General features: G+C 63.7%; 1 protein-coding gene across 24 annotated transcripts in view; it reads left to right on the top strand.

Annotated features, from left to right (window-relative positions):
- The window catches only part of JAKMIP3 (Janus kinase and microtubule interacting protein 3), a 97,024-nt gene that overhangs the window by 63,766 nt on the left and 20,398 nt on the right, over window positions 1-12,860 (top strand). For 15 of the 24 annotated variants that reach the window (XM_072804820.1, XM_072804821.1, XM_072804824.1 and 12 more), the window contains 9 exons: window positions 181-309; window positions 1,971-2,054; window positions 3,228-3,290; window positions 5,827-5,925; window positions 6,035-6,133; window positions 6,356-6,415; window positions 10,324-10,389; window positions 11,023-11,091; window positions 11,177-11,254. In XM_072804820.1, the coding sequence (XP_072660921.1) occupies window positions 181-309; window positions 1,971-2,054; window positions 3,228-3,290; window positions 5,827-5,925; window positions 6,035-6,133; window positions 6,356-6,415; window positions 10,324-10,389; window positions 11,023-11,091; window positions 11,177-11,254 (747 nt within the window). The remainder of the gene's footprint in view (window positions 1-180; window positions 310-1,970; window positions 2,055-3,227; window positions 3,291-5,826; window positions 5,926-6,034; window positions 6,134-6,355; window positions 6,416-10,323; window positions 10,390-11,022; window positions 11,092-11,176; window positions 11,255-12,860) is intronic. The other 9 variants (XM_072804823.1, XM_072804827.1, XM_072804837.1 and 6 more) reach the window with 1 other exon arrangement.

The raw sequence follows: 12,860 nt of genomic DNA, 5'->3' as shown, positions 1-12,860 counted from the left end.
CGGGGGACACGCACTCGCAGGCCCAGGGCTCACCTGACACCCCCCCCGCCGAGCCCCCGGCCTGGCTGCCGGCCGTGCGGCTCACCCTGGCCTCCGTGTAGCCAGCGGGCCTTTCAGCTGGGGGCTCGGGGCTCACCTCCGGGGCCGCAGGTGACGCCGCGTCTCTCTGCACCTGCCCAGGGCGTGGCCAAGGAGGAGACGGAGCTGAGGTTCCGGCAGCTGACCATGGAGTACCAGGCTCTGCAGCGGGCCTACGCCTTGCTGCAGGAGCAGGTCGGAGGGACGCTGGACGCCGAGCGAGAAGTTAAGGTCTAAGTGACTTCCACTCCACGACGTTCCGGCTCCCGCTGGGCTCCTCCCCGCTTGACCCCCCGGCCTTGGCAGGGACACTTGCATCGCTTCACCTTCCGGGCCGAGCCCTCTCTCCCACGGTTATTGTCGGGGCTGCTGCTGCTCGCTGAGGCAGTTAGAACCAGTGGTCGGGAAGCAGCGCTGGCGGTCGGCCCGGCGGGGGTGGGACCTGCCAGGGCGGTCCCGGGTCGGGTGTGAGTGGCGGTTCCCCCCCCCAGCCGTGTGCGTCCCCTCCGGGGACTGGCTGGTGGACAAGGTGAAGCCTGCCCCCTTGCAGGCCTGCCAGTGGGGCCCCGGGGCAGCTCTCACGTAGTCGAGGCGCGGACATGGAGAAGGGCCAGCACGGCAGCTCGGTTCTTGAAATTCGCTGAGATTATTCATTCATCTAATAAATTCCGAGCTCGGGTGCTGTCCCCACCTTGACCCTGAGCCTCACCAGGCGGGCCCTGCTGGGAGCAGGTACGTGTCCCCCTCCTGCCCCTGCTTCCCTGGACCCTGGGCCGGTGCTCATGGGCCGGTGCTCATGCCCCGGCCACCAGAGGCAGGACATGGGGCGACGGCCGGCCTCGCTAGGCTGCGCCCTCCCCTCCCTGAGCCCCCTCCCCCCTGCCCTGTGGCTCAGAGAGGATGCCCAGCAGAGGGAGATGGGCTGCGTCCCTGTAGGCTGGAGGGCTCCCTGCCCAGCTGCCCCGGGGCCTGGGGCCAACCGTGTCCCCAGCCACACAGACTGGCTCTGTGACTCCAGCTGGCCGGCTGAGCGTGGACTCTGGGAGCCAGAGCGCAGGGTCAGTGAGGTCCCCTCCTCGCTGCCCCGAGTCCCTGGGCCTACGCCCTGTTGGCAAATAGACTGCCGAGAACTGTCTCCAGCCTCGCTTCTGTCACTGTGGCCCTGGGGGGGCGGGTGTCAGGGGCCTGGGGGGAGGAGGGCCATGTGGGCCAGAGAGGGAGAGCCGGATCCGTGGAGCCACCCGGAGAGGAACCCAGGGCCGGGCGGGGGGATACCCTGCCCTCCTCAAGTTGAGGGACCCCGACCCCAGCCCAGCTGGCCCAAATGCTCTGTGGGTGCTGGGGAGCAGGAGCTTGGTCGGAATGAAGTGCCCTGTGGCTCGGACCCTCTGGGGCACTGCGGGGCGTCTGCAGGGGCCGGTGGGCCAGGAAGGCAGGTGCACGCAGAATGCGGAGCACGAGGGGCCCCAGGACCGGCAGGGGCGCCAGTGTGGGGTGGGAAGGGCGGCCGGGCTGTGCCGGGCAGGTGGCTGAGCCCTGCCTGTGTCCTCAGTGTCGCCCCGTGGCAGCAACAAGCCCCGGGCAGCGCCCAGCAGCACTCCACCACTGCCCTCGTCAGCTGTTCCATCCCGTCAGTGGAGATTTCCCCTAATAACCTCTGAGAGTGAATCTTAGGGCCTCCCTGCAACCTAACTGAAGCTGCTTGTCTCGCACGAGCCCCAGCGTCCTCCCCTCTGCCCAGCATGCCCTGCCCGCCAGGGGACGGCCACCTGCCAGGGGATGGCCCCTGCCGTTAGTGGAGGCGGAGGTGGAGGCCGGCTGGGAGCCTCCGTCCCTGTGGGCCGCCCTGGCTCGGAGAGAAAGTTTGACGTATGTGTCCTCCCGTCCTACAGACCCGTGAGCAGCTACAAGCGGAAGTGCAGAGGGCCCAGACGCGCATCGAAGACCTGGAGCAGACCCTGGCCGAGCAGGGGCAGGTGAGGGCGTGGAGCCCCGGTCCCGGGAGGCTGGAGTAGGGCTGAGTCCCGCCAGCATGGAAGGGGCCTGAGGGGCACAGACCCTTGACGAGGGGTTGTCCGTGGGTGTGTGTGGGGCTCACCCTGAAGACTGGCACCCCAGTGAGGCATGCAGAAACCGCGAGGCACACGTATCAGGGGAAGGGCCGACGCCTCTTCCAGCGGGCCTGACCTGCATGGACCCTGTGTCCCCTCCACCCCTGGAGGTGACCAGTCACGCCTCCACCGCCGTGGCCATCACCACCTCTGGGCTCTTCAAATACTGGGGGAGGCCATCCTCGCCCGTGGCCATGGGCCTCTGACCTGCTGGATGGCGCAGCCGGAGCTGGACCCCACATGAGGCTGGGGGACGTCCGCGAAGGGCCGGGAGGGTGTGCATGGGGGAGCACCTGGCTCAGCACCGAGCCCTGTGCACACCCACGGTGGTCCTCAGTGTGGTAACTGGTGGGCGGGCGGCAGGATGGGCAAGGGGAGGACCCAGATGACACGGGGTCACGTTGCCAACACCCCCGCCTGAGCGCGTGTGGCCTGGGATGCCGTGTGGGCACCTGCGGCCCTTTCCCTGAAACACGCAGGCTGGCTCGCGCCCCACCATGCCGCTGCCTCTCTGCCCACTCCCAGAGCCACGCGCTCGGCGGCCGGGCTGGGCAGGGCCTTCGTGGACCCCGCCTGGACTTGATGAGTGCCCGGGAGCGCAGCGGCGGGGCGGCCGGACACACGCAGGAGGACACGCTCCCAGCGGGGTCTGATCTCACAGGACAGCCCCCGAGGGAACCTGCTCCTGCCGGCTCCGTGCCAAGGCCCCTGGACCCGAGACATCCGCGTGGCACCACGCCGTGCCTGGCCGGGGCTGGCCCGGGCCGGGAGTGCCGTCCACGCGGTGGCGCAACGGTCCCACTGGGAGCGGGGCTGCGTCGCCGGGGCCCTGTCCAGGCCCCTCCAAGGAAACAGAGGGCGAGGTGGTGGCTTTCACCCGCGCATGGCGTGGACGTCATCAGGGGCCGTTGCAGAAGCCGGGGGGCGGGTCCGGGTCCTCTCGTTGAATCCTCCGTTCTGCTGGGTTGTGGTTTAAACGTTGGCTTCGCGGTTCCTCCTGGCGGGCCTTTATTTCTCCAATTTAATTCTGTTTTCAAGGACATGAAGTGGATTGAAGAGAAGCAAGCGCTGTATCGAAGAAACCAAGAGCTCGTGGAGAAGGTAGGGCCCAGGTCCCGGCCCGGAGCGGGGAGCCCTGCACCCAAGGGAGCGGCCGGCCCTCCGCCTCTGCAGCCGGCCAGCCCCGCGTGCGCGGCCGCGTCTGGGCTCGAGTGGCCGCCGAGGCCCAGGGGACGCCGGGGCAGCCTTGCCCTCTCGAGAGCGCTGGCCTCACCCCCCAGAGGCCTCGGTGAGCCCGGGAACCCTAGTCCGGGGAGAGGTCCGCTGCGGGTCACGGGCGCCGGGCCTCAGTTTCCCGCACCGCCGAGCAAGCGGAGGGTGTGCGGTGGAACCAGGGCTTCCCGGCAGTGGCCCTGGCTGTGGCGCTCCTGGCTTCGGGCTCACGGGAGGCCCCCACACGCCGTAGCCCCGAGTCTGTGCCCCCCGCTGGGGCTCTGCCGGCAGCTCCCATGGGGCCCGAGCCCCTGCCTGGAGCCACCCGGCCCGCGCTGCCCCCGGGCGCTGAGCGTCCATTCGGGGCCTCCCCCACCTCGTCCCCCGCCTCCGCCACTCCTGGAGCTGCGCTGAGGGCGGCGCTGGCAGCCCGCAGGCCGCAGACGGTGCTCGGCCATCACATGGCCCCCGGGCAGCTGGGGACGGTCCCCAGTGCACAGGGCTGCAGGGTGGCCGGAGCGCGACACTCCAAATGGGGCCGGAGCAGGGGCACCATGTCCGAGGCAGAAAGGCCGGCGGGGCTCCGGCTGCTGCGGCCATCGTCACGCCGTCGTCACGCCACGGGGCCCTTCACCAGCCACCTGTCCGGCCTGGCAGAGGACGGGCAGCCACAGCCCACAGAGAGGAGCCGGCTAGCGCGTCCCCACCAGCCCTAGGGGCACCCCGCGACCCTGCTCCCCACTCAGCGGCAGCCTCTGACCCAAGCCCGTCACCCCCCACTGAAGCCGTCAGTCCCGCCCGGGGCCCGGCTCTGGCTGCCATTAGGTCTTGAATTGTGAGTGACACCTGCTTGCTTCCCGTGGGCCCTCCGGGTCCGTCTTGAATCAGGACAGCTGTTTCTGGGGTGCTCTCGTGCACATGTACACTTGTGTGCAAGGAAATGCACGTGTGCACACATAACATTCATATGCATACTTGTGTGCACATGTGTTCGTGTTTTTCTGTACACACCCTGAGCACACTTAAACACTACGTGCACACTTAAAGGCTCACTTGTATACGCAACACCCACATGCACATAAATGCTTGTGTTCCCGAAAATACACGTATGCATAAATATTTGTGTGCACACATACTCATTATACACTGTAATGCACACTTACATGCTTCTGAGCACACACATTTGTGTGCACACATAAATGCTTGTATGCACACCGAAGCACTTCCATGCATAGACACTCAGGTACACACACATCCATACACACTTAAACATGTGTGTGCACACATAGATGCTCATGTACATGTACAAACACTGTGCACACTTACAATGCTTAGGTGCACACTTTATTTATTTGGGAGAGAGAGAGAGATACAGAGATAGTGAGAGAGAGCGAGCACGGGTGGGGAGGAGAGGGAGAAGCAGGCTCCCCACTGAGTAGGGAGCCCGATGCGGGACTCGATCCCAGGACCCTGGGGTCATGACATGAGCTGAGCTGATGGCAGATACTTCACACCGATGGTGCCATTCAGGTGCCCCAGGTGCACACTTTAAACCTGTGCTCTTCTCTGGCTACCGTGGACACGGGGTCCCATCCCAGGTGGGGGCTGCCCCGTAGCCTTAGCTGTGCCGTGTGGGAGGGACCTGCCCCTAATTGCACTTTGCTGGGTGCTGAGCCTCTGGATCCGTCTCCACTGAGCGCCCCTGAGCTTCCAAGCAGGGCATTCAGCTCCCCACGTTCAGTTCGGGGGATGGCCCGGGCCACGTGCCCCAGGATCATTGTGCTTACCCTTTGGAAGGCGTGCGTCTCACACGTCAGGTTTACCTGCTTCTGATTCTTTTTTTTTTTTTTTTTTTTTTTTAAAGATTTTTTTTTTTTATTGGTGCTCAATTTACTAACATACAGAATAACACCCAGTGCCCGTCACCCATTCACTCCCACCCCCCGCCCTCCTCCCCTTCTACCACCCCTAGTTCGCCTGCTTCTGATTCTGTTCAAACAATCCCCTCATCAGTAACGTCAGCTCTGGAAGGGCCCAGGCAGCCGCAGCCCGTGGCCGCGCCGTCGGACCTGAAGCGCCTTCGGGCCCCGGGCCAGCCTGGGCTCTAAGCACTGTTCTGGCCACGGCGGGGCCGCACGGGGGCCTCTTACCTCCTCTCCCTTGACGGGCCTCTTCTCTCCCCATCTCTGCTCAGACCGGGCTCCTCGCCTCTCCGGGGGCTTCCAGGGCTCCTCACCCCCTGCCCGCACCCCGATTAGCCAAGGGGTGGGGACTCACCCTTTCCCACTAGGGTGGACCCATGTGGACTCCAGCTGGAGGGCGGGCCCTGGGTGCCGCGGCGGGTCAGCTGTCCCCACGAGAGCCGGAAGCCGTCAGGAAGGCCGAGGAGTCGCCCTCATGTGACCTCACCTGCCTTATTTTACAGATTAAACAAATGGAAGTAGAAGAGGGTCGGTTAAAACATGAGGTCCAGGATGCGAGGGACCAAAATGAGCTGCTGGAGTTCCGGATCCTGGAGCTCGAGGTGAGGTGCAGCGCGGGTGCGGGGTGCAGGGGTGCGGGGTGCAGTGGTGTGGGCACCGGCGCGGGGGCAGAGGTGTCGTCCCCATGCCCAGCCTCCTGCTCTGTCCTAGGAGAGGGAGAGGAAGTCCCCGGCCATCAACTTCCACCACACCCCCTTCGCGGAAGGGAAGAGCCCCCTCCAGGCCTACTGCGAGGCCGAAGGCGTGACGGTAAATGGGGCCCCCTCCACGCACCCATCCCCCCTCCACGCACCCATCCCCCCTCCGCCCACCCATCCCCCCTCCGCGCACCCATCCCCCCTCCGCCCACCCATCCCCCCTCCGCACACCCATCCCCCCTCCGCCCACCCATCCTCCTCCGCCCACCCATCCCCCCGGCGCACCCATCCCCCCAGCTGGCGCTCACCTCCCGTACCCCTGTGGTTGCTCTAGGACATCCTGGTCACAGAGCTGATGAAGCAGCTGGACATCCTGGGGGATAACGCCGTAAGTGTATGTCGCTCTCCTGAATTGTGCATGCCTCCTCACGCCAGCCCTCGCCCTCGCCAGCCCCCGGGGTCCGGGGACCCCCATGAGTCCCGCTGTGCATGCCACCGCTGCCGCCCACCCGCGCCCCCCTGCGGCCACAGCTGCTTGGGCCGGCCCCTGGATTCGGGAGCCCTCCTGCCCCTTTCTCATGTTGTTCCTTCGCCTGGCTGGGAGGCCACTAGCACCCTGGGCTCGGGGTTCCGGGCCTCCGCGCTGCAGGATGGGGAAGCCTCTGCTGTGCACACCCGTTTCCGCCAGCAATGCTGCTTCTGGACACACGCTCTCAGTTTCCGGAATCCCTGCCAGTCGTCAAGCTTTTCCACACCCTGATGGGGGTGGGGCTGCAGCTCCTTCCGGTATCTTAGACATCCCAGACCTCAGGGGTTCCCATGTCCTTGGTTTGGGGGGAGAGGTGGAGACCATAAATAATCTGCAAATCTTGTTTCGGGCACAATTCCAACTTCTACAGCAAACTCCTCGAAGGGTGCTGATTACGGAGTGACTCTACCCGTCGTCCTCCATCCATCTGTCCTTCCCTCCACCTTCTACCCTCCAACCATCATCCCTCCATCCATCTGTTCATCCTTCCTCCATCCTTCATCCCTCCCTCCATCCCCATCCATCCATCTTCTGTCCTCCATATCCATCTATCTATCCATCCTCCATCCTTCATCTTCCATTCCTCATCCTCTATCCATCCATCCTCTATCCATTTGTCCACACTCCATTATCCATCCATCGATCCTTCATCTTCTTCTTTATTCTCTATCCATCCATCCTCTATCCACCCTTCATCCATCTTTCATCCTCCATCCATTCATTCTCCATCCTCCATCCATCCATCCTCCATTGTCCATCCATCTATCCATCCACCCTCCACCTAGCTTTCATACTCTACCTGCATGTACTTCATTATCCATCCACCCATCCATCCATCCATCCTTCATACCTCCGTCCATCTCCCGTCCATCCATATATCTTCTATCCTCCATTTATCCATCTCTCCACCCAGTCATTCTCCATCCTCCATCCATCCATCTATCCACCCTTCATCTTCCATTCTTCTTCCATCAATCCATCCTCCATTCATCCTCCATCTATCCTTCATCCCTCCCTCCATCCTCCATCCATCATCCATTTTCTATCCTCCATCCATCCATATCCATCCATTACCTATCCATTCATTCATCGTTCATACATCCGTCCTTCATCCTTCATCCATTCATTCTCCATCATGCATTCATCCATCCACCCTCCATCCATCCATCTATCCTCTGTCCATCTTCCATCCATCTTTCATCCTCCATCCACTCTACATTATCCATCCATCCACCATCCATCTTCTGTCAGCCCTTTTTCCATCATCTTGCCTTTGTTGAGTCCCCTGCCCAACAAGCAGCTCATCTGTGCTAGAAGGCAGCCCCACTCCACCACCCAGAACATTTTCCCCAAGGTATACTAATAAGTACAGTCTACAGCTCGTCCTAAGACACCTTGGGCTTCCGTCCTGGTCACTACTCTTGAGAAAGAACCAGGCACTTGGTCAAATTAGTACACTTCATGAAGTAGAAGATGACAAAAAAGAGAAAAAAATGCATATGCAAACACACCCCTCCACACACACACACACACACACACACACACACACTCACACCAAAACCCAGGTGCTCACACATTTTCTCGGGCCAGGTTGTTCTTGCTGGCAGTTGTGACATGCAGGGCCCTGAGTTGGCAGGGACGCTTCTCTCCTTACCCACTAATAGCGTGGGGAGGAGGCTCCACTGGTGCTATCTGCCCCCTCCCAGACCCCGTGCTCTCTCGGGGCTGTAGGTGGAGGTAGCATTAGCCAATAGCAGGGATGGGGTCCAGCCCTGAGTTATCAGGCCCCATCATGGGCTCTTGGGAACCATGTTGGTTAACCTTCTGATTCACAGCTGGAAAAACTGAGGCCCCAGAGGACACCTGCCCAGGTCACGGAGCTGATGTAGGATGAGCCTAGCTCTGTCCAGTTCAGTTCAGGGCCCCTCCCCAGCCCTGTAGCTGCCTACTCAAGAGCACCAGTGGGCAGGACTGCTATGGAACTATCACATGGCCTCAGAGCATGAGGACAGAGGCTCTCAGGGACCAGAGGACACACCTTCAGGTTTTATACTCAGGTGACCCTGGGGAAAGCTCGGCAGTTCTTACTGACTGACGGGCCTAGAGGGCGTCCCTTCCGTGGTCATAGATGAGCATGGGGCGCACTTCACATGCATGTCATGACCCAGGACTGTGCCCCATAGAGCCTGAGCCCATAGATTCATTCCTGGAGCTCGGAGTGGCCCAGCTGAGGAAGCAGGTGACAGAGACAGCCTCGCCCCTACTACCTTCACAGCCAGGGCATACTAGTCCTGTGGCTGCTGGGTACAGACCGCCCCAGAGAGGCCACAGCCTCCAAACTGGCTACGTGGGTACCTGAACCCCATACCTCGGTCTGCTCAGGAGTCAGGGCCCTTGGAGTTGAGCAGGGGCTGGCAGGGCAGAGTGGTCGTCCATCCTCCCCGGCAGGGGGTACCACTCACCACCACTGTCCCTGGGCCGCAGAGGCACCGGTCACCCAGGGAAGGAGGAGCAGAGGCCAGGAAGGCAGAGCAGAAGGCACTTTGCCCAGGCTGGGGCATCGGGGTGTCGTCACCTCCTGGCCAGGCTGCTCACCCAGTGGGACCGTTGCAGGTCCTCCAGTCCAGTATAAGCTTGTCCCAGTAGGTTCTCCCTGAAGCCACTGGCTCGGCCTCCCTGGTCCCCTTCGGCCTTGGGAGGAGGGAGCACACCTGACCGCCTTTCCCAGGAGCTGGGGGTGTGAGGAGTGCCTGCCAGCCCCGCTCTGTGCTGTCGGGGTGCCCTGTGCCCCCAGGGCAGAGCTTGCCTCTGTGCCTACAGCGCTTGGTCACTGGCTCCCACCTCTGCTGACTGCTGCTACAGGAGTGGGGCTCGGTGAGAGGCCCTGCCTTTGGGGGAGCTCACACCCCAGATGGAGGGATTTCTGAGCAGACTGGCCCTGAGCCAGGGGGTCCCAGGCTGTAGGGGGCTGTCCTCCACCTCAGGGATCCAGCAGGCTCTGCCCTGCTCTGCTCTCTGCTTCCCAGGACTCCGCGCCCCCCCCCAGCTGCCCACAAGCCGGGCCCCGCCCGGTGCTCATGCAGGTGGCAGTCAGGGTCTGAGCGGGTGAAGTGCCTGTAGCCTCGAGATGCTCGTGGACCCCAAAGCCAGACTCAGCCAGACCACCCGGGGGGCCCTGTGGAAGAGGCACAAATACAACATGTAGAGAAAAGGCAAGGACACCAGGGACCCGAGCCATCTCACAGCCAGGAATACTAGGTCCCTGCCCCACGTCCCTAAGCGGGATTCTAACCAGTACTAGTGCAGGCTGCGTAGGCAGAGGCTGGCTTACACGAAGATGCGGGCGAGGGACGCTGGGGACACTGTATCCCCGCAGCCTGTCTCACGCCGCCCCACCCCACTGCCCTAGCAGGACTCACGGTGTCCTGAGCACCTGCAGTGGGAGGGCGGGAGGGGGCACATCAGAGTCACCAGGTGAGAGTAAAGGGGATTGAAGAGCCCAGGAGGCCAATTCAGTAAGAGTGACCTTACCTGTGACCCCTGTGCCCCTCATCACTCTCACTTCATTCACCCCTATCCGGCACCCAGGCACCCCCACTCCCCCCACCAGGTGCCCCCACTCTCCCCCTACCAGGCACCCCCATCCACCCCCACCAGGCACCCCGATTCACCCCCCCAGGCGCCCCCCCCAGGCACTCCTCCTCATACCCTCATTTCAATCTGGGTGCCCTGCAAGCCCCGCCCCTGACCACCCCTGTCTGCTTTGGGTGCAGAATCTGACCAACGAGGAGCAAGTCGTCGTCATCCAAGCTAGGACGGTCCTGACCTTGGCTGAAAAGGTAATGGCAGCTGGTGGCCGCTCTGGGGACAGGGCTGGGCTCCACTGGGAGAGGGCGCCGTCCTCGGAGGAGGGGCTCCTGGGGCGTGGGGTGGGGGGTCCGTGAATCCTGTGGGCCGCGGGAGGTCCCACCCACGCGGGGCCGTGTTTATAACAGCAGCCAGACTTCGTCCAAGGCCAACTCTGCCTCAGTTTCCCTCTCCTAAGGCCAGGCAATGGAGTGGGGCTGTGCACCACTGGCTTCCTGTTCACCCCACCAGGACCCTCCCCTGGGGGCTGCCCGGCCCACCCGGGCACCTTGCCCACAGCAGGCCCCGGCCCCCCACCCCCAGCCGGAGCCTGGTTGGCCCACGGTCAGCGCCTGGACCTCCAGCAGGAAGGAGAGGGCGTCCCGGGGGCAGGGGTGCAGGGGTGCAGGGGTGCAGGGGATGGGCCCGCGGCTGAGTGCTCAGGTGCACCTGTTCCCGCCGAACCCCCGCTCGCAACCCCTGGCCCGGGCGCCGGCCGCCAGCACACAAGCGCACAGCGCCCACCCCGCCCACGCCTGGGCCGTCCGAGGCGCCCGGGGACGGTGGGGTGGCTCTGGTGGCCACCCGAGAGGTCACCGTCACCTGCTCTCTCGGTTTGTGTCCAGTGGCTCCAGCAGATCGAAGAGACCGAGTCGGCCCTGCATCGGAGGATGGTGGACCTGGAGAGTGAGAAGGTTGGTGGGCGCCCGCCTTGTGTCTGCAGCAGGGCGTCGCCAGGTGGGTGCCCGAGGCCGAGACGCAGGTCCTCTTGTGTTTCAGGAGCTGTTCAGTAAGCAGAAGGGCTACCTGGATGAGGAGCTGGATTACAGGAAGCAGTCCTTGGACCAGGCTCACAAGGTCAGGCGCGGGCGGCTGCCGGGACCGGCCGGGGGCGGGGGCCTCAGATGTGGGGTAGAAATGGGGGAAAGTTGTGTACACACCGGCCGCGTCTTCGGGGGCTCGGGCCCACTTTCTGCCTCCGGGTCGGCGAGGTCCGAGGAGGCCTTACTGCGCCGGCAGCAAGCACCTTGCCCCGCGAAGGCAGGGCTCAAATGGATATTTAAAAGGAGTTGAGAAAATAGGATTCAAAAAAAAAAAAAGAAAGAAAAGAAAAAAAAGAAATAGGATTCGTTGGAACGTCCCGCATCTATGAGTTAATCGAGCACAGCTGAATGTTTGTTAGAGACGTTCTCGGGGTTCCCCTGTGTGCACCTGCTACTCCGAGCCTGTAAGTTGTACCCGCCTTTGCCCGCGTGCTTGGCCTGTGGGAAGCCGCTGTCCCCGCTGACACCTGGGGGTGTCCCCACTGGGGGTTAGCGCAGGGATCTGGAGTCCCTGTAGACACGTCTGCGTCGCTGCGACACGGTCCGCGCTGATACTGGTTTGAGAAGTGACCTCTCGTTTGCGCTTGGGGCTGGCTCGGCTTCAAGAGCGTCCCGGGCTGGGGTTACCCCGTGGAGGCGCACGGCAGGGGGTCATCCCGGAGGCGGGAAGCCCCCCTTCCAACAGCATCACTTACACCCTAAGCCGATGCCACCTCCCTGTGCGGTGCTGCCCCGCGTGACTTTGTCTCCCTCCAGCCACCGGTCCGTAGAGCAGAGCGTGTCAGGGCGCAGTTCAGGAGAAGCCGTCCAGGGCCCCTACGGGCGGCCCGAGGACCGGCTAAAAGGCCAGGGCTTTGGAAGTGACCGTGAGGCCAGGGACGGCCTGTGTGGTAAGTCGGGGTGTGAGCGGCCGCCCTCTGGGTGCTTCGGAGCACGAGGTCGCTGTGCGGAGGGCGTGGGGGGCTGCCCAGCCTGGAGCGGGCAGCGTGAGGTCTCTGTGACCCGCATCTGGACCCCGAGAGGCGAGGCTCTGCCCCCACTGAGGGCAGGCTCTGCTGCTGGTGACAGTGGCGGTGACGGTGGCCACTCGCCAGCCATCGCCGCGGGACACCTGTGGGAGCAGCCATCTAGGGGATGGCGGGGGGCAGTGGCCTTGGAGAGCCGACCCGGTGCTCACGGGCCTTCCCAGAAACATGTGCCAGACCCACATTTCCTGCCCCCAGTGGGGGGCGAGGATGCTCGCAGTATCCGGGGGCAGGTGGACAGCCCTGAGCGCCCCCACCGATGTTCCCCGTGCTCCGGACCTGCATCCCAGACAGGTGCGCGGAGGAGGGGTCGGCTCCCCGCTGGGCCCAGGGGCCCCACTCCGGATACAGCTCAGTGGCGTCAGTGCAGAAGAGATGGGGCGGTGTGGGGGGTCGGAGAGAGGGCCGCGTAGGGCACACACTCGCACCCGCATCCCAGAGAGTGGGGCGCCCTGGGGGGCTGCAGGGCTGCGGACGCCTGCCCAGGCACCACACCCTCCCTGCTCTGTGGACGCAAGGCCACGGCTGGGGCGTCAAGGGGAGACGACGGTCCTGCCCTGGGGTGGCCACCTGGCTGTTCCTGCCCGAGGCCTCCGGGCGAGGCTGTGCACCCAG

This window comes from Canis lupus, chromosome 29, assembly GCF_048164855.1.
Source record: "Canis lupus baileyi chromosome 29, mCanLup2.hap1, whole genome shotgun sequence".
Lineage (NCBI taxonomy): Eukaryota > Metazoa > Chordata > Mammalia > Carnivora > Canidae > Canis > Canis lupus.
Note: the sequence above shows the minus strand (reverse complement) of the source record. Positions and strands in the feature narration are given on the sequence as shown.